Source organism: Anarhichas minor, unplaced genomic scaffold, assembly GCF_050575085.1.
Source record: "Anarhichas minor isolate MPS153535 unplaced genomic scaffold, ASM5057508v1 ptg000136l, whole genome shotgun sequence".
NCBI lineage: Eukaryota > Metazoa > Chordata > Actinopteri > Perciformes > Anarhichadidae > Anarhichas > Anarhichas minor.
This window is the reverse complement of record NW_027466582.1, coordinates 7585569-7612997: the sequence shown is the minus strand read 5'-3', so window position 1 is coordinate 7612997 and position 27429 is coordinate 7585569. Positions and strand designations below refer to the sequence as shown.

Sequence of the window (27429 nt, the reverse complement as noted above, 5' to 3'; positions counted from 1 at the left end):
GGGTGTGTGTGTGTGTTTGGGGAAAGGGGGACTTGAGAGCGTGAGGAGGGAGTTCCCAAAGTTTTCAAGAGGGCGGCACACATTGTACTTTTGAATGTCTTTGCCGAGCCTCATGATATACTCTGGTATGCACAAAATAATTCAGGTTCATTCATGTCGGCTCACACATGGGCAGAGGTGTCCTTGATATGTGTGTGTTTCATTAACTTACTGGGTCTTATGGTGGACTTTAAACTTGAAGGGAAGGAGAGGCTGGATGAGAAGAGAAGAGAAGAAAAGAGAAGAGAAGAAAAGGAAAGAACAACTCTTTGACAAGAGGGAGAGGAAGAATGGGATAGAAACAGCAAAGGGAAAAACAGAACTTCTACTTAAGGAGATGGACTGAAGCGAGCCAGAGACACAGAAATGACAAAACAGTGGATGGACATGGGCAGAGAGCGTCTCACCCGGGGATTGCTGCTGCGTTTGGGTGTTCTGCTCACTGCTGTGTGTGTGTGCGTTCATGTTTACCTGGAGACAAGTTGGCGGGGAGCACCTACTCCCATGGGACGTCCCACCCAGTCTAGTCAGAACTGGGGCCAACAAAGCAGAACCAAACTAGAAGCAGAGGAGCAGGACAGAAGCATTAAAAGGAGAATATCTTATGTTCGAACACTAAAGAAGGACAGCCAAGCTAGGAAGAGGGACGAGGACAGAGAGGAGCCCTCACCACCGTGCTGCGCACCTCTCCGCCCGCACAGAAAGGTATGTTCGATAACCCATCAACTGTTGAGTTCTTAATTGCTGCGATTAAGATTCTTGTAAGGTTATCTGATCCTAAATCAGTGCAGTAGAAGACAGAGCGGCTCACTAAAGGAGCTTTCACTCCGTCTCTGAGGCACTGGATTAAAGCTCAGTAATCCCAGGAGGGTGATGAAGGAAGAACAGGCAGCAGGATCAATGCATGTTCAATGAGCACTTCTGAAATGCTTCTCAACTGACGAAGTTGATACAGAGGTTGTCACTTGTTGTTGTTTTTTGATAGATGTATACAATTTCAAACAGGTGTGAGTTTGACCCAAAATACAACCAAGAAACCCTCCACGCCGGCTGTTTTGTATTAGTGGCAAATCCACACAGAGTCAAGTCTAACAAAGAGCCATTCAGATGCAATGCCTATTGGAGCAAACGCAGCTATCCACACACACACACACAACACACTCCACTCTAAAGGGGCTTAACCCTTAACCTGTGAAGGGCGTGTTAAAGCACTGGCATAACAAAACACCCACTTTCTGTGTCTCTTCATGCCTTTTATTTTTTCTCTTTGATTTATCTCAGCTATGTGCTCTAACTTCTATTTTGTCATTTGATCTCTGCATCCATCCATCTCCCTTTTGTTCCCTTTCACTTCCATTTTCCATCAACCCTCCCACACACACACACACACACACACACACACACACACACACACACACACACACACACACACACACACACACATACACACACACAAATCTGTCTTTCCTTGACATTCTTCTCTCTTTCAATCCCCGATTTCCTCTTCTCTACTGAGTCTTCTTTCTGATACTTTAGGGCAACAAATGCTTGTCTTTAAATCTTTAATGACTTAAACCAACGAGACTGAGGAGCGACAGCGTTTTAAAAGCTGTTTTAAAATCACTGCAAGGCTATTATGCCACATCGAGGGAAGGGCACTTGTGTGCCATCAATATTACATACCACCATACGCTCGACACAAAATTTGTCACATAAGTTGCCCTGAAGGGGCCCTGATGAAATTGATGTGTCATATGCTACAGCCATTTAACTCTCTCTCGATATCTCTTTCTACCTACACCTCTTTTCGCTATTTCTTGCTTTAGTCTCTCATCTCGAAGATCACGGTTGCTCTGTTGCTCTGTCATGTTACCTAGTCCCCGATGTTCGTGCTCTCATCCTCCCTCTTGCTTTTTTATTGCTCCTGTCTGTTTCAATTTAAAACTTCAGTCTCACCTCACACTTCTAACCCATATATATTTCCTCTTCTCTCTCTCTCTCTCTCTCTCTCTCTCTCTGTCTCTTTTTCCCGGGTGCTCACTAGCTCACAGCCTGCTCTCTCCTCTCGGCACATATTAATGCACCGCAGATGAAATAATGGGCTGGAAAGCAGAACAGTTGCTCTGCAAGGAAGATGATGAGTGATCTTGATGAATAGCAATGGAGAGATTCAAGAGAACAATCCTAGAGAAGCTCAGTTATCAGTTTGCAAGGCGGAAAAATAACCTTTATAGCCTGAAGTGTCCATGATGCCATTCTATGCACTCATTGATTTCAGATGGTCTGGGTTACATCAATGTTTAGAATAGAGTTGCAGTGTACTGCTGTAAAAATGAGAGGGTCTGCGGGCCTTCTCCCAGACAAGATGTTTGGCATGCCATTGAAAAGGGATTTCATCAGTTTAGGCCAACAGTTTGAAACACAACATGCATTATTTCGTATTTCTGTTAGCCTGCCATGATGTTTGGCATGTTAACCACAGTGTACCTGCTTCTGCTGTCAACACATTGTGGAAATTAGTACTATTAGTACAAGACATGTCAAATTGTTATTATTATACATTGAATATAATCCATCAGTATGAGACAAACACTTGTATTGTGGTTGGAGACACTCTTTATTCTTCTTCTAAGAAATGTTGATTAGGTTTTATCACCTGTTTATGGTTACATATGGAGTTTTATTTCAGTCTCAATCATAACATTTTCTCTTTCACATTATGTGGTTGATTGATGCCATTTTTATGGCATACCAACAACTAACTACACAGTGACGCAGCATCGCAAACACAACACCAGCTGCTCTGTTACCTCTGCTGCAGTTTGAAAATGGCAAAAGTTCAGGATTTATTTTTTAAGAAAAATCATTAAGAAAGGCATTCAAGAAACTGTAGCGTAGATATGAGACAGGACAGACTGTTGCTGACAAATTCAGCGAGAGACTGAGAGAGATAGAGAGCTTAAGGGACTGTTTTAGTAATAACCAATAAAGGAAATCTAAACTCTTAGCTGTCAGGCATCCACGTTAATACACTCACACACATCCTCTTTGATCATTTACCTCTTGCAGCCTTTCTTCCCCACTGAGGAAACGAGGAGAGGGATGACGTGTTAAATTATACACAGACGTGAAATGTGTTGAGCCAAACAACAGCAGCAATGATGGAGGGAGAGAAAGAGAGAAAGATAGAGAAGAGCAGGAACAGCATGCATGCACTGATGACTCAGCCTTCTGACTTTAACACAGTAATAAACAGACTACTGCCCCTAAGTCACACTTCAACATATTTCTATCTTTCCTGTTGAAAACTACTAAAAGCTTCGGAAAAGACAAGTGGCTGCCGGCACCTTAAAAAGTTGGCAGAAGTCACCAGATGACGCCATATGCTACTTATGCCTCCGACACTCATCTACTGCCATTGGTGGGAGCGGAAGTGCTGCTATTACCCTGGTTGGATGACAGAAGCAAGTACCAAAGATGTATATTCTGAATTATTCTCCAAATCGATATCTAGAATAAATAAATTAGGTCAGCAGAGTTGACCTCTATTGACATTCTGAGACGAGGCTGGTTCATCTATCTCAAAGAACTCTCCGATGACCTGGACCAGAATCAAGTCATGTCTCTCACTGCTGTGAAATCCACACAGACTCAGATCTTATTAATATTTACTGGCTTCAACGGAACGGAAGATGACACACGTATACAGCCCTTTTCTCCCTGCTCTCCACAGCATCCCATTTCAGATGTGACGGTTCTGTGAATGTGTGATTCTACAGAAATTCTGTCTTAAAACTCACTCAGAGATTTGTCCCAGATAGGTCAGCTGCCATTCAACATGTCACACACACTCAACATCAAAGCCCACAGGCAGGCGGCACATAGATCACAACAGAGAAGCAAAGTGGAACCGTGCAGCCTTTCAGATCAAGCCTCCCAGTTTTAGAAGATTTTATAACAACATGACACACTAAGACAGCCAACTGAAATGATCATCCAGTGACTCAAAGGTAATCTGTGCAACACCACGCAATACTCGTCTTTTATTCTTTTCTTTTTTCTTTTTAAATGATCCAGCAGAGGGGAATTAAATAAACACAGCAATGGCCTTTGAGTTGACTCTATCACTCTGTTTGGATAAAACAGAATACTTTTGATGGCATTAATTGATTCCACCAATAAACACTAATAAGCCGGAGCAGCCTGCACTTTAAATCAAATGATTTATTTTAATTAGATGGGGCACAAGTTAAATCTATCTGCAAGGCAAGTACTAATTACTTGCACCTGAACGTTGATTAGTTCAGCGTTGGGATAAAACCAGAACAGAAAAAGCCGCTTTGTGCTGTCTGAGCCAACCGCTGCCAGTCAGTATTTGGCCCCCAGTGGAATTTGTAATGCAGAAACCCGATGACCTTGGTCATGTCTTGGAAAGCTGAAAGATCTCGGATCAACAGAGGGAGAGGAAGAGAGAGAGAGAGAGAGAGAGAGAGAGAGAGAGAGAGACAGAGAGAGAGAGAGCGAGAGAGAGAGAGAGAGAGAATTTGAAGGTTGCCTTCTGTAATCCCAAAGGTGTGACTGGAGTCATTTCTCAGGCATCTTTAACCTCTCAGGCTGACCTGAGGAACCAGTGAGTCGCAAGGAATCAAGGGCTTGGAAGCTGACATGTCACCTGGGTCACACTCGACTTTCTGTTCTTGAGCTGAAAATGTTATCTATTGCAAACAGCGCCTGTAGTGCAGCTGCCGTCCCAACTTGGGTTGTTTACACACTTATATTGACTGATATTACAAAAGCCTTCATGACCAAGACAATTCATGGCGTTTTGATGTGACATTTATCTCAGCAAAAACATGTGTGTTTATTCACCACAGAGTGAATTATTTTGTCAGTGAAGCTGTAACTGAATTGTTTATAATACTATAATATATATATATATATATATATATATATATATAGCTAGAGTGCCAGAGACTGAAATTAAAATATATTCCTTATTTTTCCTCAAAAGCCCAAATGGAACAGTTCAACATTTTGGGAAATTTGCTATGATGAGAACAATGATACCACTCCAGTATGATATTGATCTTCTCATGTGACTCTCAGCAAAAAAAGCAAATTACGCTTATTGTCCAAATGTCAAACTATTGCTTTAAGGTTGTCTTCAATTGCCACGTAAGGTACTGTAGAATTCAAAACTTCCAGAATATCTTGTTGTTGAAAACAAGTGCAAACTACCCAGCTGGAATGTTAGGATCACAGGCACAGGCACAAAGCAGCTTACATGTACAAGGTGTTATAACTGCAGGCAGATGAAATACATATGTTTAGACATGCGAGCCCTTTGATTTCCAACATTTTTGGATCATATAACTGCAGTAGCATTGCATCACTCCTTATGCACACACCAGCCACCCAGGAGGAGTAAACCCCTCTACACATGCACACAGCTTTGCTTGCTCAATGCTAGATTAGTAACCAAGTTCAACTAAGGAAAACAAGCCGGCCCGGAATCTTTGCCAAGTTAAGGGGGGAAGAAGCACAAAGAGACCTTTCAGATAATCAATCACCCCTTCTCGTCAAAGTTACAATAATATGACTATTTGATCACCTTGAGCACGGGTTTACACACTTTTTAAACAAGAGAAACAGCTGAGGGGGTATCTGGAGGTGAGAAGATGTTACTACTTTTTTTCGGTCATAAGTAGAAACATTATGGATACGAAATCAATCCCTGTTTGTTTTTTATTTGAATGTGAAACTATAGGCAGAGAAAAAAGTCTGAGGCCATAGTTGAGACCTGAAAGCGTCTGATCGCTGCTTTTAAATGTAGATCCATACAAGCCCTTCCTCAAACAAGAAGATCAAAACCATATGTTGCAGATGGAGAAACAGAAGCCACTTAATGCTCTAAATGTTATTGACTGAACAAACAGTGGGTCTGTTGTGTGCGCTAACTTGTATCGGACAAAGACTCCCACTGAAGGGGGGAAAAGTCAGTGTCAGACTGTCAAGTCCAGAGTCTCCATCTCACAATACTCCCCTCAGATATGGACGCCTTGTCTGGAACATTCCAGAAAGTTCTCAGTCTCCCTCCCAGCTTATATGAATGAGTGCATTGACCTCTGAAATCACTCGCTCCCATCTTTACCACTCAATTTCACTGCCCCATCCATGTACACATGCACTCACACTCACCATGAATGCCTACTTCTAGCAAATGTCACTTTGTGTGCCACCAAAAAAGCCTGCGGTTTGTTTGTGTAGCAGAAATCCATTCCAGAAGCATTTGCCGTGCACTTTAGCCACATGTGTCTGGTTACAAAAACAACAGACGCCACAAAGCAACAGAGAGGGCCAGTGAACACCAGGAGCAATCGTTGAAAGAGCTTTTTGTTGCTCTCAGCCATATCTAAAACACCTTGAAAATAATGTTTCTGCCTTTCTGTCTCTCACTCACGACATCTATTTGATCGCTGATACTGCGTGTTAATGAGAATGGAAAACATATGGAGAGGAAGGCACAGAGAAGGGAGATTAAATTCTAAACACAAACACAAGTGGGGTGCTTGTGGAGACACCACTGCTCAGTAATAATGTTGGCAGGACTCTGATCTCACAAAACAAACACGAAAATTGACAATTATGCTATGACAAGGCTTGAATATACAACCCCCTTGACACATCTTTCAATTCCTTACCATTTTCATATTTAGAATTTAATTTATGTGCAAGAAACAAACAGACAAATTGGCAAGAAAAGTAAAATGATGAGGATATTTCTGCTCCGTCTCAGGAAATGAATGTCATATGGTGCTCAGCGGGGCTCTTTCTGCTCTTCCCAACTAGAACATCAAACACAGATCTCATATCTGGGATACTGTCCAGGAAGACATGCGCACACTCGCATAGATTGACGCATACACTCAGGCACACACATGCAGGTTTTAACGACAAGCCTGCTAACAATAAGACCCCATCTGCCTGTTAACATGCTGGCCAAGAGGGCACTGATTCAAACACGATATGAGCGAATCAGCCAGCATCGTGTCATCAACTGTGTCGATCACCTTTTGTCCGAGTTGCATCCCCTACATAACCATTTCAATCCTTGTTGGAACTGTAATCTCCCACTGTGGCTTTGTTATGTTAATGTGCTTCTATCAGCTACATGCATACCTGTACTCTAATACCTCGCTTTAAATGACAGCTGCTATCTGCACAGCCTTACTACTGAATGTCTTTCCATAAAACGGGGTTTTAAAAGGAAAGAAATGTACCTACCCTGTCCGTTTTTTGCAACCATTATCTAATGAATTTATGTTTCATTCAACTCAGAAAGTGTCCTCTTATCTGACATTTAGTTGTCTGTCATGGTACTCAGGCATTGATATGGTTCGATTCAGCACAGTATATATCGAGTATGCTTGTGAAGATGTACCTGGAACAAAAAACAGGAAAAATGCAAAAGCTTCGCATTGGCAAGACGGTACCATGTAGGCGATGGCTTAAAGTACTGAGCGAGAAAAGGCTCACGCAGGTCTTCGATCAGCTTTGATTTACAACACGTGGGCAGATGGTGCTACTGCCAAGTTGTGTGCAGAATGACGAATGAGAGTGTGTGTGTGTGCTGTAATGTAACACAGTGTTGGACGCATGAATGCAAAGCCTCAATGTCAAATAATATTCAGAGGTTAATTCAACTCCCCCACTTTACAATAAACCAGATTTGCTGCAGCCATTTTCCAACTTTCTTTCTCTTTCCTCTCTTTCTGGTGAAGGCATACCCGATGTGGGTTTGTCAGATGCCTTTGAGACTGACGCTAAACTCTTCTGAGATTACTGCCTTTATTAAAAAAGATCAGCGTAATCCTCTGCTTTAATTCTGTTATACCCTCTCTGTCTCTCACTGTACTCTGGCAGTGAGCTGGGATTGGCCAGCGAGCGGAGTAGAGATGACACTGCAGAAAACCGAGACAGATGGGTCTGATCCGACTGCCAGTCTCCCCAATCTACCAGATTAGTCAGAACGATGGAGCTCAGTAAGGCAGATTCTTTGTGATTATCCTGTTTACAACTACAGTCATGCTGTCAGTATCAATCCTCTCAATATACAGATTTTATTTTGCTCTTGATGTAATAATCCTCTATCTTTTTGGTCTGTCACCAGCTGATTTAACATAATATGCATTCACTGAGACCGATGTTCTAAATACCCAGAATGCAGCAGGTGTCTGATCCGACCACTAACAAACCTGTCGGATACTCTTTTGCTTTGCAAACTTTGTAGCCTCCTTAAAGTCAGTCGACAACAACGAGTGTAAAATCTAATCATCTGTCTTTTGTTGTCATCAATTCTCACTTGATTTACTCACAGTAAACATCTCTAGTACCTGCCAAAACTGTGGTTGACTACCACAACAACAATAATCACAAGATCATCATATCAAGAACCTCATAAATCTTTCAAATGACACAGAAATAGAAGGAGGTAAAGAGAGAACGAAAGCAGGATGAATGACTTCTGGCAGATGATGTGTGTGATCTCAGCTCCATGTCCCGTTATACTATTCACCATCCATTATCAAGTCATTATAACTATACACACGGTCCAAAAAAAATAGCATTATGATGTACCTTTTGCAAATAATGTCTGTGATTTCTGAGTATTTCAGCAGCAACGTGGTAGATCCTCATTTGCCTAGTTTTTCTTCCTCATTTTTAGCCAATTGGTATGGCCGGTATTGTCATGTATCAAGTATTTACTGTGAGGCGAAATATCCAATGACCTGTCTGTAAATGCAGTTATGTAAGTATTAAGTAGGTTTTATTTCCTAATAAAGAAATACTGGAAAATTGCTTTTGCCTTAGATATGACTGTGTTTTGTTTTAAATGCAATAAAGCTCTTTACTTTGTGATAAATGTTAAATTAAACCAAAGTTCTGAGCGTCACAAAAACAAAACATAGAATCTTTCTTCACATTTCCTGCAAACGCATTAGCACAGCCCCCATGGAGCACACGTCTCTGATAAAGTCTCTCAACTGGGTTCAGCAACTCCTATAAATCAGAGGGAGGCTAATGTGAATCAGCCACCTGCTGTTTCATTAAACCACAACGTCTCTGTCTGCCCACTTGTCCATGGCATGCCTTGACCTTCATTTGGCACAGATGCTAGGTACTATTCAGTTTTTTTACCCAAGCTGTCAAGAAAATATAGCCTGTCAAGGAGCATTTCCTATAACTTCAAGACACTCCATGGTGTTAAAATAATATTCCACACGGTGTTGAACTGAAAGCTTTGACCTCTTGACTGCACAGCTTGGTGGTACGTCTCGGAAGCGTCTGCAGTAATCGCAAAAAAAAAACACTCAGCCACCCTGGCACCCTGGCACTCTACCAACAGATGGGGCCGACTTGGCAGCACTCCGTCTGTGGCCTTATGGTTTCCAAATGGACAGACACTGCTCACCTGTGGCTGGCTCCTCCGTGACATTTGATACACCAGAGACAATTTGTTTACTCAAGCACTGCCTGTGTCCTCTGAGATGATCTGACCACACAGTCGTCGATCGTTATGTATTGACTTTTTTTTATTCTTGGTGTAAATCCATATACAGGTGTAGAACTCTTCTTCTGCCTTCACAATGAGGCACATTTCCTCCTCTGTTTACAAGTCCGTCTCCCCCTCTACTTCCCTTCTCCTCCCCCTCCTTCATTGTTCTGGCAGACCGTCCTCTCTTGTTTTATCCAGTCATCTCTTGTCCACCCATCCATCCTCTTCTCCCCAGGGGATTATTCACGCTTGGCCTGGCTGCTCACACTTCTCTCACACCAGGCTGAGAGGCACAGATCTACTAACACATCCTGCTCCATCGAGACATGCAGGCCCCGTAACAGAGCAATCAAAAGGGGGGCAAGGAGGAAATAAAACAAAAAATCTCCTTAAGAGATAAAATGAAAAGGAAAGGCAAGTGTATCAGGATAAAAGACCGATAGAAAACAATTCAGTTCCATTTTATCTCTGACGTTGTTCTATTAACTTTGTCTGCAGTTAAATTCAATTAATCATCTCCTTATTTAACCGAGAGTTCATCTGCTGTCAGCGATCACACTTCAAGTGACACTTCAACTCATGTCGATGCTTACAGTTCAAATGACATGTCGAACCCTTTCAGGTCTCAGATTGTCACCTTTGAACTAAAAAGAACTACAACAACTGAAGCAAATACCTCAACTGACATCAGCTGACAACTGACAATTCCAATGTTATTACACCAACAGATTTCAGTTTACACACTTGAACTGCTACTAATTTCTTTGAAGACCTCCACTTCAACTGATCCTTCCAATTCAATTCATCACTTGCTTTTTAAACTGACATTTCAACTCCTTTCAGTGCTTGAAGGCAAACCGAGCTTTTCAACTTCACTCGGCACTCACTCTAAAACATCAACTTCTTTCAGTGAAAATTTTCAGCTGCAAACACACTACTACTAAATACTTTTTTTTGGAATGCTTATGCTGAGGAGGTTGTTGTATCTAATGTCATGGGATTAAGGGCTAAACAGCTGAGGCTCGACAGTTCTGAGTGATGTTCTGATGTTTGTTATTAACACCTCGGCTGTCCCTGAGCCGCTGATGACTTGTTGTTGCTTGACTGAACATGGGGCTTAACGCTAATCTCATCTCTGCTAAATGATGAGTCAGCAGTTTGTAGGAGCTCACAGACATGTATAGTTTAATGCGCGCACACAAAATATCTATATTGGATGTCAGTTTTAGCACATGCAGCAAAAAAACAAATGTGTCGTTAGATAAAGGTTGCATTTATTTTTTACCAAATAACCTCACATGAAAAGCCCGCGAGGAAAACAGACATGGATTGAAAACCCGAGTTGTACGAGTCTGACACCGGCTGCTTTCCAGTTAAGTCTTTGAACTAGAAACCTCAGATTCCGTTGCCAAAATATGCCAATATTTCCATTCCTCCTCTGCCATGCATTTCAGGGAGAATGTGTATGCATTTGACCCACACTCTGTCCTTTCCTTCTCCACTTTTTGTTCCTAAATCCCACCTTATACAACTCTCCATGGGTCCATTGTCCCAGATATCTGCCACCTGATCAGCAGTCCTGTCCCAACCTGTACCAGGCCGATGTATGGGGCCTGATAGTTGAGCTTTGCAGGAAGGACTCGGAGTTGCTCACTGCTGCATTTTTGGACCAATGTGGCCTTCACATTTGAGGTTTTCTTTTGCTATGAGATCTGAATCAAAATGTTATGGAGGAACTGTGGAGGCATAGTCGTAGGTCAACAGTTGAAGGAGAAAATTAAATATCCATACATCTATCACCCTATTTTTCCTGCAGGGTGATTACGTTGATCATCACCATTGCATTTATTTCATACTGAGACGCAGAGTGTAGGAGCCAGAGGAGGAAAGACAGAAAAGGAAATAGAGGTTTGACACGCCACAAATCGATTAAAGGCTGAATGCCAAACAGTGAATAGTGTTGCGTGGATGCAACACTGCAGCCATTTGAGGGACAGCTGATTCTCTGTGTTGGCAGATCCAGGATCAGCATCACTGGAAGAGGAAATGACACACGGTGCTGCCATAGATAATTCACAAGTGTGTGGATGTACATGTGCATTGAGAGGGAAAAGACAGCCCTCGCATAGAAAATGGATTAGTAGATAATCATTGCATGGTTTCAGATCTATATGTGCAGATTCATAATGTGTGTACGTTGAAGTGCACAGAAATGTTTGCACCTTGCAAATCCACATACGTGCATATGTGATGTTTTGGCAGCATGTTTTCTTAATTTCCATGCAGATAAAGATTGTAATGAATTGAACTACAGTATGTAAACAATCCACTGGCTTGTATCATGAATTAAATATGAGGGCGTTGACCTTTACACTATCTCAATTATAACATCACACTAAGCCACTTTTGTTGAAATCAACAGTGTCATTGTAAAGCAAAGTGGCTGAGCTATGACGCCCCATTGTGTTGAGCCTGCAATCACGAAGCTAAACTGACGGGCAGCAGTGGGTGAGTAGAGAGAGAGAAAGAGAGAGAGAAAGAGAGAGAGAGAAAGAGACAGAGAGAGAGAGAGAGAGAGAGAGAGAGAGAGAGAGAGAGAGAGAAAATATGTAATTGGGGTCATGGAAATATGGGTGTGAGTTACAACACAAAATTATTTTCCGAAACAGACCTGTTGTGCCCTTTACAGATTGCTCACCCGATGTGCCCACAGCATCAAACAGACCCAAACATGATCTGTTTCACGGAGCCAAAAAAATGATCTGTGGCAAAACCATGGAAAATCTGAAACTGCAGTGCCCATAAAATACTGATGAAGGCAGGAGCGTCCCAGGCAAGGCCGCACTCTAACGTGAAATCACCCAGGATAATTTGTACCGGGGGGGTGCTAATGAAATCGGGCCATGTGTTTGACCCAAGAACTTATTGTGCAACCAGCAAATGCATCATTATGTTACACCCCTGTAAGGGGAGATACAAAGAAATGAAGCAGGCAAGATGTTGCTGGCTTCTCGGATCCTCTTTTCCTTCTCTCTCCATCTCACTGCCTCTCCTCTAATCATAAACAAACACATTCCTGTAGAAATGAAGCAGGCTGTAAAGCAGAGCTCGGCCAGGTTTTAGGAATGTGATAACACAGCAGCACTGAGCTGCTATGGCCATACTGACGGGGACGTAAGTCTTATTTTTCCACTGTGAAACACAGACGGACTTTCTACATTCGATCTTTTTCACCTGTATACCTTGCAGCGCAGAATGCATGAGGATAAATAGCAGCCCCATTTTTACTAAAATAACAATGAAAATCAACTTAAGCAGCTTATTTGTCACTAACACACAGGTGGGGGAAAAAATCCTCCACTGAGCACATTGTGACCAAGTTCCATCAGTATACACAAGTGGGTTACAATACCTGGAAGAATAAAGCTCCCTTTGTTGTTGTCCTTGCACTGGATTTCTTTGATTGGCCTACTTTGATGTTAATTAATTTTCAATTGTCATGCACTATTCGTTTGTTAATAATCACGTACGTGTGTGTGTGCGCTCCACTACAGAGTCCTCGGTGGCATATAGACTTGGAGCCCTGGGCCGGTGAGAGTCATACTCTGGAGGAAGAAGCTAAAAGGTTCCTCAACTACATCACAACACCCCAAGTGAGTCATCGTTGTTTGAATTCTTACTATCTAAAGCTCCAGTTGTATATAACTACTTCATTTATTTCGTGTATTTGAAAGGGACCATGTATAATATTAAAAATAAATGTTGTCACTTGCTGTGATGGAACGTAACTGCAGTAAGTGCATTTCCTACCACTGCTGACTGGCCAAATAAAGTACAACAAATAAGAACAGTACAATCCGATATAAAAGATTTGCAGAGCAGATATTAAGATGCAACAGTATTATGAAAGTGGAAACAGAAAACAGGATTGTTGGTGTCTTGGCACTGTTAACACTGCTGATTTTATGTAAAGACAATCTGATTAAGTCTTCACAGGGAACAACAAATTTGTTTTTTGACAAGAGCTGTAAGTTCAGTTAGTCATAACTGCACAATTCTTGGCCTACAAGTCCCTGGTTACTCAGTTTTTACCTTGAGCCACTGTTAATGTGGTGTCTTTTTTGTTTTTCTGTATTTTTTTTATTTGTGATATTGGCTGTACTTGATGCTTTGCTACCAGTTATTTTCCATCAGGGAACATAACATCCTAAAACCTGTACTGCTTTAACTCAAGGTGAACTAAACCCTGAAACCAAATGCATTAATGTAGCATTAGGACTGTAATTTGAAGACAGATAATCAGAGTAGTTGTTACTTTTTAAGGCCAGATAGTGCATTATTTTGACAGGTCTTTGTTGTATACATATCAGAGTGAGCCTGTAACTATCAGCCAATGACTGAGCTACACCGGCACCTCTTTCACATTCAGCTCAGTCGTCTTGCTCGACAGTACACACATAATTCATTACTCTATTGATTACCATACAGATTAAACTCAGAGCCCCTCTATTCATATTTAATCAATGAGATGTTGTGGTTTGTTTGTTGGTTTATGTCAGTATTAAATGACTATAAATCGATTAAGATGTTCAGCATCATAATTTGAGAAATATTGAGGGATTGAGCAAGCCTGTAATTCAGTGCCCTTGTCCCTATTGTGAAGGTAATGCAAAGACACACGTTTCATTTTCACTTTCCAAAACATAGAGGGACATTTGCTGCTGTTTTTATTGTAAAAGAAATTGCCTTGGAGATGAATCGCCAACTTATCTTTTTCCCTCACACAATATAACGAGAACACAGAGTATCCCACTCCAAATGACTAAGCAAACGTTCTATATCTTTCACAGCAGATATTCAGCTCATAATGAATTAGCCTTGGGTGTGTGGGTGTGTGGGTGTGTGTGTGTGTGTGTGTGTGCGTGTGTGTGTACACGTGTGTGCAGCCACTTCTGCGTTTTTGTGTGTGTGAGCGGAAGAGACAAGGACAAGAACAGAGAGAAAGGGATTGTCTGAGTATTTGTGTGTGTTTGTGGGAAGCTGTTGAAGGGAACTGTCCATCATACACACTGACAGGAAAGGGTGGAGGGAGTTGGAGGGGGCATAGCAGCATCTTCAGCTGTAATGCTGACTGACACAGTGCCTGGTGGAGCTGTTACTCAGAGAGATGGCCTGCGACACAACTGCCCAATCAATAGGAGTCAGTGTATCTTGCATGCATGCATGCATGCACCAGTACACACACAGATAAGGAGGAAGTATAAAAGTATTTTTTTAACAACAAAAAATATACTTTGGTATATTTTTTTCTTATCAGCTTCAGAACAATGAGTAGTTACCGTTCATTCATTACAATGTGTGCTTAATGAAAACGGGTACATTTTAAGTATTCAGTGAACCAGTGTTCAGCAGTCATCAGTTCAATGCCTAGCCCGCAGATGTGAAGTGGCAAAATAATCAAGAGTGATTTTGCATTTCATTGCACACTGTGCATTGTGCTCTGACGAATGCTTTCAGCTGGAACACATTAACAATGACAACCATAATGAAGCGTGTTCCAAATTGATTTAAATACATGATTGTGCCACCCACATGTACAGCACAATTATTGTGCCTTTTGCGACAAATACACATCAGGTGACACTGCACTTGACTCAGCTGGTCCCATTCTGACCTGTCACTAAACGCTGTTTAGAGGGGACCTGGTACCGAACTGTGAAAGACCTACATGAGACACGTCCTGTTGGTCCACTGGGATAAGCATTGGAGTCTGGTAAACATGCACCTGGTGCTGAGTTGGGATCAGATGGTTGCTGCCGGACAGAGCCGACAGATCCATACCTGTAGTGAGGGAGACCTGGGAATGTCTCGCAGTGATCCCCCATCTGCAAGATCTTTAACTCCCACTTCAGAAAAAAGTTCTCATGCTACTCTAAGTTGTGGTCAGAAAGTCGTTGATGCCTGTAATTGTGGCAGCCTAGGACCCCGCTGGTGGACAGAACCAGAAGAAGGAGGCCTTTTGGGCTTGGTTGGCCCAAGGGTCTCCTGAAGCAGCAGACAAGTACCATGAGGCCAAAGATGCTATGGCTTTGGTGGTAGCTGAGGCAAAAACCTGGACATCGAAGGTGTTCAGGAAGGCTATGGAGAACGTCTGGCAAACCGTCAGATGACTCAGGAAGGGAAAGCAGGGTTCATCTCAGGAGAACTGCTGACCCTGACTGGAGATATTGTCGTGCAGTGGATTGTCGGAGCACTTTGAGGAACTCCTGAACCCGACCAGCACATTCTGTGGAAGTTGCACACATTGCCTGCATAATCACACTGCTCAGCCTTCCTGGGAGAGCTAATGCCATGGTGCTGGAGAGGAGACTCTAGGAGGGAGCAATGGGCATTCGGTCCTGGTGGTGGAACAGTGGACCAGCTCTTTAAACTAGCAAGATTAGTAGAGAGGTCATGGGAGTTTGCCCATCCAGTCCACATCTGTTTTGAGGAGTTGGAGAAGGCTTGTGTATCAGGTACTGAGCATGTTGCTATGAGCCATCCATTCCTTATATAACAGGAGTGAGAGCTGCATCTGTACTCTCCATAAGTCAAACACATTTTCAGTGGGTGTTGGGCTCAACCAGGATTGTCCCTTACCACCGGTTCTAGCCGTGATTTTAATGGATAGAATCACGAGGCGCAGCCGAGGGAGGAGAGAGCTGTTTAGGGACCTCAGAATTGCTTCTCTCCTTTTTGCAGATGATGGGTTCTATTGGCTTCATCAGAAAGTGACGGTGGATTGCTCCCTCTGGGCTGGGAGTGGGTTGCTAGCCCAAGAAGCTATAAAGTATATTTGGGTCTTGTCCACAAATAAAGGTAAAATGAAATGGGAAATCAATAAGCAAATTGGTGCAGCATCAGAGGTAATGCAGGTGTTGCACCAAACTGAGCTGAGCCTGGAGACAAAGCTCTTGATTTAGCAGCCGATCTTTGTTCCAACCCTCACCTCTCGTCATGAACTTTGGGTAGCGACCAAAGAATGACATTGTGGATACCAACCACAATGAGTTTCCTCTATGGGTTGGCTGGGCTCAATCTTAGAGATAGGATAAGGAGCTCAGACATGTTGAGGGAAATTGGAGTAGAGTCGTCGCTCCTTTGAATAATAAATGAGCCATCTGATCGAGGTGGCTCCTGGGCACCTTCCTCTGGAGGTTTTCTGGGCTCGTCCAAATAACAAGAGACCCCGGGGATGACCCAAGAACACACTGGAGAGATTATATCTCATCTGGCTGAGAAATGCCTCAGGAAGCTCCCAGGAGGAGCCAAAAAACGTTGCTGACGACAGGGACATCTGGACTACCATGTTTGGCCAGAGCAAGGAAACGATGCCTAAGAGGGTTTTTTGAAGCTGCAAAAAACTAACTCCCTTCACAAGGGAATTCAAACATGCACAAATAGAAGTTTCAAATGCCATTTTTAAGTTAACAACAGATGTGGGTTCATAAGAGGCTGGCAGACAGTGCTAATCGTTCACTGGCAACAGAATACCTTTCGAAAGCAATTATTATTTCTCCATTGCTTCATTGCTTAACCTGAGAGAACTCTGTAAACGGTTAGTGTTAGATAATACACAGTAAGTATTAATACAAGAACGTTCACACAGACTTATACACATCATATCTTGTTTACACAAGAATGGTGTACAGTAGAACCATAGATTTATGTTTCATATAATCATGTCTGAGACAATATTGTTCCTCCCTCTGCAAACTGACCCTCTGCCGCAGACGGAGCTTAAATAAATTAGACATCAAACATTTGAGCAGAGGGTCCTGTACTAAAGCTTAGTCCCTTGTAAAACTGCAGACATACACACAATCAACACGCTGACACGTATGCACATGTTTACTGTCTGTATGTAAATAGTTTATGCAAGTGCATATTTTACCAAAACATACCCACAGAAACACTCTGAATGGAAAACAACCTGCACTCCCCTGTTTGGAATTTTCAGCATATTAAGTACATGTGAAAAACTTCAATCTCTTCTCTCTTCAGTCTCTCACTCTACTGCTGAGAGACTTGGCAGTGCTGCTGAGTCATCTGCCCCAGCTGCGCATCATGATGAATAGTATGCATAATGTTGTTCAACACTGAGGCCCAAACACAGACTAGCCCAAGGTCAAATTCAGTAGCAGTCTCCAGTGAGTTATCGCATTTGTGTTCAGATGTTTTGAGGAAAAGATGTTCATCACATTAGGACTGTTCCTGAGAGTGCCACTCTTGCTTTCAAATGCTGGTGGGATTGTTTACACTTACTGGGACTCCATTCATTGCTTTTTTTTTTCAGATTGTACATTACATTTACAATACAGGACTCACAGTTTGAGCCAGGGAACAACATAAGCTTGACGAGAAACTCTAGTTCTCAATATCGGAATTGGCTGTTATAATATGTCTTTATGTGTTTAGGTGTCGTGTGCATCGTTGACCGGTGAGGAAGCTGCTCAGGAGGGGACCAAAGCTGCCTGGGCTGCATGTCTGGACCCCAAGTACAGCCTGACCCACAGGATACAAGGCAAACACTGCAGGGTGTACTCTTTTGGGTGCGTACAGACAAACACTTACATATGCCATCCACTGAAGACATTAATTCCCTAACTCGAACGTCACACTCACCACCACATGTTAAAATGTCAACCTTTATTCGAACACCCAACCCTAATTGTAATCAGTTATACAAAATAAGCTACGTTCTGTACATTAGCTTTGAGACAAGCTGTCACGTGCTGCATCTGTAGAGCAACAGGATTGTTCCCAACATTCATTTTCAGACAGTCAGTGAGCTATCTGCAGAGCATCTGGTTCTGTGACAGGCTGCGATATATCTAGTCACAATTGCCGCTGTTGTCATTTCACCCATGACAATTTTCTTCTAAGAGGAGAAATTCTGGGGTTTCACTCACTATTTCTTCAAAGAATGAAGGCTATTCTCCACACAACAGAAGAGGAGTATCTCCGTCTCCACGTACCCTGTTGGCCTAGTCTTTTTATGTCTTCCAATTTCAATGACTAATTGGTCACTGAGCCTGTATTTATTCAGGATCTGTCTATCTCTGGCAGAGTAGAAATATTCACTTTTCTTGTGCCATGTATCACGTAGGTTTCTATTTCTTTGTGTATTCGGGGCAATTTGATTTGTTGAAAGAACACTGCAATAAGAGTAAAGATAATCCTCTGTCTGCTTTAACCGTACCTCCACCTGGAACGTCGCATGCCCTCCACCTCTGCTTCCTCTCCTTGAGTGGCAAGTAATCTTGAATGGAGTCAGCCAGGCCACCAAGGTATTTGACCTTCTTAAGATTGGAGAGCCAATCACTCCCAGTTGGCTTTGCGTCGTGGATCAGCTCGGCCCGGTTTCTGCCCTGCTGGGCCTCCACTGTGCTGAGGTGCTGCAGGATTTTTCTGCAGGAGCGAGAGGGAGTTTATTAATTGGACTGTTGAGAGACAGCACAGGTGTGCTGGCATGAAGGCAGGCAGGGTACAGATACTGTAGGAGGGATGGAGGGATGGAGATGGGAGGGGCTGCTTTTTATGGCTTCCTGCCTCTCTATGGTGGGGGTCAGGGGTCAAATGGAGGCATTCGAGAAAAACATATCTGACATCCTCTGGCTGACTGATGGGAAGTCGCTCATGCAGGCAAGCTACATGGGCATTCACCAAAAATAAAAAGAATAGTATGCGTCCTCTCAGTCATTTATGCAAATATTTGACCTGAATATCAGCTTGGGAAAATGTGACTCACAGCTCTAATTGTCACGTCAGCGAAAGTCACATTACCAGTATTCCTTCTGTCTAACTGATCCATTAAGACCTCCGGAAGGAATTCAATCCACGCTTAGTTGAATCCTCAACTCTGGCTTATACAATGCAACAGTGAGTCGACCTAAAAAATGGAATTCTATGACAAATAGATACTTCAGGAGTGACAAAAGAAAAGTCCAAAGAGCCCAGTTAGTACAGCAGTTTAACAAGGCAAGCTGCTCTCTGAAGTTCCACTTTTCTGGATACGTCAAGTGATCTTCTCCTTCCCATGTCCCTTATCTAACCTAGATTCATAGTACACACACACACACACACACATTCCATGGTCATGCTCTTGAATATATGTCAGGTATGCTGAGTATCCTATTCTCAGGAGACTTCTGCTCTCCGCTGTGGAGACTCACAAATCCCCCTACTAAAGTCCACTGCTGCACATAACTATGGCTTTAATAGAAACGTCAAATACTATTAAGTGTGTGTGTTCACTGTTGAACTCAGTGCATTAGGACGACAGAGTATGTACGGTTGTGTGTGTACGCCTGCGTGCTTATTTTGTGCTGTTTTTGTGCGTGTGTACGGTTGATACGTCTCATTTGCATGCAGTTTAACGAGCCGTGGATGGCTGTGCCGAGGCAGGATGAGCAGCTGTTCTCTGATTGGTCTGTCACGTGGTGGTGGGGGGGGGGGGGGGGGGGGGTTTGCTGGATGTTTTTCCACATGAAAGACCAGCTATCCACCTTTCACCTCTCGTACTCTATCTTACCTCTCTCGTCCTCCTTCTTCCTCCTCCTATACCGGTTTCAATCGTTTTTGATCATACATTATTTTTTCTCCTTATGAAGTAACAGATCAGATGCTGAAAGATCGTCTGAGAGGATGAATCATCCATTGTAATACATTTAAAAAAGAGATTCTGACCAAACAAAGCAGGCATTGAAACTTGTGCATTCAGTCTGCTGCACTTTAACCATCTCAGTATAGCTGCCAATAGTGGCTCCAGAAGCTGCCCCATTGTTCTCTTTAGCTGAAGTGACCCTCCAAAGAAAAAATGTGGAAATAATAATTATCATTAGAATTGTGGCTGGTGTGATTAACAATTATTTTGTCAGAGTTCCAGGCTTTTATTCAGTGAGGGAGGATGTTTTAGTCTTCAGTGTTCAAATTCATTGATTTCAGTAACTGAGCTAAGCGTAGGTGTATCTTTGACTGAAGCCAAGGCTATGCACCTTAATTTAGCTTAGAGCTTATGGAATTGTGTGTGTGTCCTAGAAGGCAGCAATAGAGGATTCCAGAAATGCAAAAACAAACATTTAGATGCTTTTTAAGTTTTGAATAGCTTGAACAGTGTCAAAATGTCCTAAACAGTAGAGCATATGCGGCAACTTAATACACTGCACTAAAATATAAAAGTTTGTTTTTTGTTTTAGGGTGACTTTGTGGTAACCAAATAGATCTTCTCACAGGAGAAATAAAGCACAGGTGTGATTAATAACATTCATAATAACTGTATTCCATTTGGGTGAGACAGTTCGAAGGCCCTGGAAGTGCAGAAATACTCAAATAGAATTTGAAAGAGGTCCACTCATGACAACTTTTCCTGCAGCCTGTAGGCCATAAAACAAAAATGGATCCATTTTGGAGCACTTATATAGGCTAACACATCCCACAGTAATCATGCACATGTTAATAAGATGCAATGTGTGGTGAAGGAAGGGGAATAGGAGCACGGTAGAGAAAGAGAGAGCAAGGGCGGAGAGACAGACAGTCATGGAGAATATTTTGAGAACGCCATGGTATTTGACACAAAGGGAACATAAATTATTAGATTAGATAAGATCCAACTGTGAACGTACAAGGAGAATTTGAAAGAGAAAGAGCAGACAGCAGATAGTTTCCCAGAACACCTTTGTTAACCAGTCTCGCCTCTGAGCTTCACAACATCCGGAGACTGTTGACATTATAGTTCATTGCGAGGACAGGCGGACTAAGGGCTCCTTTTATCAGATTCACAATCCATTGGGTGTTTGTCACCCATCTCACACACACACACACTTCACATCTTGTTGCCAGGACATTCTAGTCAACTATGTGAGAGTTACCGCTCTAGAACTCTGTAGTCTACAGAGGATATTACAGCTAGTAGAGACCCTTCTTTTTCCGCACAGATGCACCATGAACCCCACTACTCCATGAGTAATCGAGTAGTCCCCCCTGACAGTTGTCTACAGTGTCACTGCAGTGATTCCTGGCTAAAACACCGCACCAGAGAGAATGGGGAAACTCTCAGGGAAGAATATGAAACATTTACTGCGGTAAAAAGAGATGTCTAGTTGCATCTCAATCTCTCCCATCTACGCATCTCTTATCTCCCTGCTCGTGGGATGCTATGCGGAGACCCGGTGACTCATCTGTAAAAGACATGTACTGTAAAATGTACTCCCTCTGCCGCAATTACAGAATACAGCCGCAGCACAAACTAGACACGAGGGAATGCGGAGACAGTGACTGAAGAAGGAAGAAAAGGAGAAAATTGCAGAATTAGAGAAGGGAGGGGTGAGATAAAGAGAGAACAGCAGTGAACGAGGCAGTGGGAAAGTGAGGCACAGGAGAGCAAGAGAAATACAGGGAAATGTGTCTGTCTACTTAGATTTACTCATATTTCAAAATGAAAAAGCACTCTTAGTTATTTATTTCTTGGCTTTTAAGTGGGCAGGTGAAGTCAGGGTCACAGTGACGATGTGGTGTTTGATATGCAGCTTAGTATTAATAAGTATTATACCCTGTGTCTTGCGTTGTGTGGGTTGCAGGTTGGGTGTAGATGATCGGTCCCTGGAGCGATCTCTCGCACGGGCAGGATGTGAGGTCCACTGCTTTGATCCCAGTCTGAAGCAGCCTCACCTGCAGCAGGCTGAAATGTGGCTTCATCGGCTCTCTGTAGACTGGAGGGATCCTAACCCGGCCATTGTCGCCCAGCGTCAGTACGCCAACACCAAGAAACTGGCCACCATCCTTAATGACTTTGGACACAGACAGGTAAGAGGTGGGATAAGTGGGATTGTATACAACAAGGTCTCTGGCTATAATATCAATTTATGAAAAATTCTGCCATTTTAAAATCACCTGGAACCATATGAAAGGGATCGTTCTTCCTGTGTCAGTGAGAGGTTTCAGGCACCGGCCCATTCCAGCGCACCCCACAACATAATACAGCCCATCATGATTCATTCTTCTGTTCTGTCTCAGGCTCCAGGTGGATAAACACACATATATCATTTAGTTTTCCTCCTTTAAATATTATCATACTGAATGTTACCTCTTTAAAGCCCCCCCCCCCCCCCCCCCCCCAGGATTGTGTTCCACCTCATCAGATAGGGATCGGCATACAAGATCAATCATATGCACACACCAAGCCCACGTATAGCATGCATACTAATACACACAGTCATAGATAGATCCAACAAACATGCCTGTTTAGGAAAAGGCTGAGTGATTATTGAAAGAGGCCAAGCTTCTCTTACATTATGGTAATGAAGACACAGCTGAATGTCAGTCCGGCTGTTTTGTTTTCTCTGAGGAAACTTACATTTTTTTAACCTTTATCTAACCAGGATAGGATGTGATTACAGCATCTTGCAGAAACATTTCATTGCATCAGAAACTAAAAAATGAGTAAATTCTAGAGGTTGTTTGTGCCCTGCTGTCTTCCTTGGTTGATACTCCCACTTGGAGTTGCCAAAGTCAGAAATGTTCAAGTCTTACACATGGGGCTTAAAATTCATTGATATTTATTGTCCCCAGAGGTTGGATCCTAATGTTTTTGGTGACAGAGGACCTTTTGTCGAGCACCACCACTGGGTTAAAACCTTTACTTTTATACAAGAACATCGAAGTCTAATGGGCAGACTGTCATAGCTCCACTACTTTTTTGCAACTAGGAATAAGAAACTTTTTTTAATGATTTGCTCCTAAAATATTTGCTCAACCTAATGAATCAATCTGCTTTTTTTCTACCTGTCCATATATGAAGAGTTAAATCAAAGCAAATCTAAATCAGCTGCTGGTGCAGAATGTAAACATGCTGCTCAATGATGTCTTTCCTACACACATTTAAAACTGCAGTTAATAACTATTTTTCTAGAGCCAAAAGCAAAGCATAACGGCTCATTCAAGGGACTTGGAAAAGACATGAAGATTTTCTGATTGTGTGACAAGATATGAAGAAATAACCGTTGGTGCGTGTATGCGTTTATGTGGGTGGGTTCGTACACCATCCTGTTTCATGGATGACAGTATCCCCCTGTTTTAAATGGGAAGCCATGCACACATCCTGGTAATGAGGTTTTAATGCAAGTACATAGTGTGCCAGAAGAGCAAGCAGCAACAGCAGCAGAACAGCTTCTCCTCAAAGGCTCTCGCCCAGCCGCTGTGACGGGAAAAGCAGCATTGAAGAAATAGACTCACTCGGAAAGGTCAAAATATGCATTTGTGCAGCATTTCTTATCTGTATTCGTTAAAAAACGACAAAGATGACTCATTCACTGAGCTCTGGTGACCAGCTGAGATAGTCATCGTTACCACACAAGGACAAATGTCATGAGCAGAAATTCACATCTCATTTATAGAGAGAAACTGCATATTGGACCATTGATCATGTTGATAAGTGGTAAATACATCAGCACTGGCAGCGGTACTACCATGCTTAATGAAATGAAGCACTGCCAAATTCCCAAGAGGTAGAAAACAAGCACAATATACTTCCATCTTTATAACCTTTTCATTTTCTGAACAAAGGGCCCAATCCTGCAAACCTCTCGGATGTGTAATTAAATATCTTCAATTGTGATCTGCTCTCTTGTGGCAGGCTCACCAATGAAAGCATACAAAACATATAATAATAATAATAAAGGTCAGATAAGCTGTAATGTTTGTCTCTCTGGTTTACAAGTAAGAACAGTTGAATTATTGTGACAAGACTAATCATGTGGAACAACAGGAGACATTAAATAATCGTCTTGTTATTAGCTAGGATTTGCCCACCATGAAATAAACACATTTCAGGCCAATTAACAAGCCGAAGCGTAAACTTCCGTTTAAAGTTATTTTCTCAAATCAGAAAACCTGTTTGTTTACAAAGACTCAGACAACTTTTCATCAAAAGAGTCTCGAAATTAAAATGTGTCCCAAAATGCTGCCTAATCCTGCGGATGCTTTCCTGAAATAATTACCATGTGTATTTTGATCACACACTGTGCGAGGCACTTGGAGGAGAGGAAATATTTGCCTTATGGGTAAGAAGACTGTTTGCAGCACTCTGACATTAATTCCTCAGCAGTGGATGGCAGGAATTTCTGTAGAGTGCAAAGACATTGTGCATAAAATACTATACTTTTAGAGCTTAATTCCTGCAATAATCCAAAATGCAATGGAAAAATCCAATTTTATTTTTTCTCTCAAGAGAACCAGTGTGATGCTAAGTTTCTGATTGGCCTAAAAAAAAAAATACACCATCCCTGCAGCATATAGCATTTCATAAAACAAATTGCTATTGTTACATTTGTTTTTTGTGGGAATAAAATAAACAAGTTATGTCGTGTTAATTAATGACCTTTAGAGACGCTAGAAGATGAATCTTACTTTGCTCTCCAACCACAAGGAAACGGTCATCATCTGATTTCCTTCCGGCACAGTTAAGGAACCATTTAGCGATGCTCACGCTGCACAGCGGTACAGCAGAGTCATCTTTACAAAGCTCCAACACTATATGGACTTTACTCACAGCAGACAGGAGTGTTGCCAGGGCTTGTAACTTCTCCAGCAGACAGTTAATATTGGCAGCATTGGATCAGGGACCGTTGAGGCAGACAGGCAATTTATGTGGAGGAAAATAAAGCTAGAAAGAATGAAGCCATATGCTCTAAAAATAACATCCAACAAGGACAAATGCACACAAACACAGCATGACGCATAATAAAAGCCACTGGCCTTAAAGACAAAGTTAATACTTCACCTCTTGATGATGCCATATCATTTTCCTTCAGGAGGTTTCTGTCCAATTAAGCAACATATATGCTTGGGAGAGCTTTAAGGCCCACAGGGAGGAGAGAGGACAACATTTGGAGTTGTTCTCCATAGATAGCTGCTTTTTGAGAATTTCAGAGACTTTGTTCGGTTCCACTAATTAGGAATGGGAATTCTGTAGCGTCGCCAAAGGCATCAGTTGTAAAGGAATTTCATGGTCACTTTAATACTTGTGCTGTCAGATGCCGACTGATGATGTTCTGAATTTCCTTTAGCTAGTATCTCATGTTATCTTTAAAGTAATAATCATTACCTCGGCCCCCTTTCTGATACATCTTGTAATCCAAATCTCTCCTCAGGTCTTATCACTACTAATTTACTGACAACATGATATACTAGCTAAGAACGTGCTGGGCCGAGAAGGAATAAAAGCACCGTCTCCAAATAGACTTTTAAAGACATAAAGGTCAGACAATGGACCTCTTTAGCAATCCAGAAGACTTGGAGGAATACTAAGATCCTGAGAATGTGCCTTAAACTTTTGGCCATGCACAAGTCTCCTCATATGAATATGACCTAAGGGTGCTATTAACATTCATCTTATGAAGCATTTCCTCTGTGCTCCGACACAGCAGGCCTTGTCAGGCTGCTCTCTCGCTCAATCCATCATCAACACCGCTGAAGCAAGAACAAAGGCCAAGCTTCACTTACTCCTTTTCATCCTTTGATAGGTTTTGCGTTGAATAATTCCACACAGTTAAGTGTAATTCCAGTGTTATAAAATAACTAATTTATTACCTGAAGAAGAAAAACATCCAATGTGGTTTCCCCCCCCCCCCCCCGTTTTAGGTGGATGTACTGAAGGCTGATATGGAGAGCGCAGAGTGGAAGATTTTGGAGAATTTGGTGCTGGAAGGAGTTCTGGACTCAGTGGGTCAGCTGTTGTTGGAGCTTCACCTTCACTGGGCGGGCTTTGAGGTGGGCGGTGACGACCCGTCCGTGGTGCGGTACTGGTTCAGCCTGCTCAAGGAACTCGAGCACGCAAACTTCCGCCTCTTTCACGTCAACAGCGACCCAGCCAAACCGCACCTCTTTCTGCATAAGAATGTCCTGAACGCCAGCAGTGCTTACACCCTGAGCTGGGTGAACACGGAGTGGAAGCCTTGAGGGAAGCCAGACTGGAACAGCTTCTGAATGGAAATGTACGTTTGCTCAACGTGGAGTTTTAAATCGGAGCACAAATTCCTGTTAAAGCGCGGCTGTTCCCCAACAGACTTCTCTTATCTTGCCTGACCTTTTTGCTGCAAAGTCGAAATTCATGCTCACTTATCCTCCTGCTCTTCCTCTCCTGGCCTATAATAACCTCAGCCGTGAAGAGGAGGCAGAGTGAACTGCCTCCAGAGGCTCTCTGTGTTCTACCTCATAGTGGCAGAGTTGTTGGCTGCAGGTCAGCTTCTTGACTCATCATGACCCCCGTCTTCATGGTCCTAACAGCCAGGAACCCCCCCCCTGCCCCTGCTATTAGACCACCTTTCCAGGTTACAATATTCTCACTCAACAGAACATGAATTTAAGGAAGTGGATACACGATGTTAAACAGGGGCAAGTAGATGAAAAATCCTGCCTCGTGACTATTTAAGGGGGGGATTGGAGCTGCTTAAACAGAAATAATGAGCAGTGGAATGTCAGTAATAAAGGAGATGGGATGTGCTGTTCCCTGCAGTTGAACCCTGGTATGATTGTATCTAGAACACAAAGCACAACAATAAGCAGAAGAACGTTGCAGCGAGGTCTCTGGATTTGTTCGGTGCGTTTGTTGGCTGTGTGGGCGAGTGTGTGGGAATAAGACAAAAAGAAAAGATGAACTCTAATTGTTTTTTTTTTTCTATAATAAAAACAATTGAGATCCACACAAAGAAGCTTTTTGTGTAGCCGTCACTTCTTTTCCTCCTCCAGTTTTCTTCTGGTGTTCAGATTGGCCTCACTCTCACCGTCTCTGCTGCACC

At 42.6% G+C, this 27429-nt stretch overlaps 1 protein-coding gene across 1 annotated transcript; it reads left to right on the top strand.

Annotated features, from left to right (window-relative positions):
- Window positions 1-21: 21 nt before the first annotated feature.
- mettl24 (methyltransferase like 24) lies at window positions 22-27336 on the top strand. The gene is made up of 5 exons (XM_076083753.1): window positions 22-744; window positions 13150-13248; window positions 18053-18186; window positions 22213-22438; window positions 26273-27336. The coding sequence occupies exons 1-5, from the start codon at window positions 406-408 to the stop codon at window positions 26588-26590; spliced, it is 1116 nt and encodes a 371-aa protein (XP_075939868.1). The 5' UTR covers window positions 22-405; the 3' UTR covers window positions 26591-27336.
- The last annotated feature ends 93 nt before the right edge of the window (window positions 27337-27429 follow it).

Bases quoted from the DNA above. Each gene is read 5' to 3' on its own strand.
- mettl24 (XM_076083753.1), top strand. From the start codon at position 406: ATGACAAAACAGTGGATGGACATGGGCAGAGAGCGTCTCACCCGGGGA. The intron at 13,249-18,052 runs GTGAGTCATCGT...TTATGTGTTTAG, and splicing joins ACTACATCACAACACCCCAA to GTGTCGTGTGCATCGTTGAC. The intron at 22,439-26,272 runs GTAAGAGGTGGG...CCCCCGTTTTAG, and splicing joins ATGACTTTGGACACAGACAG to GTGGATGTACTGAAGGCTGA.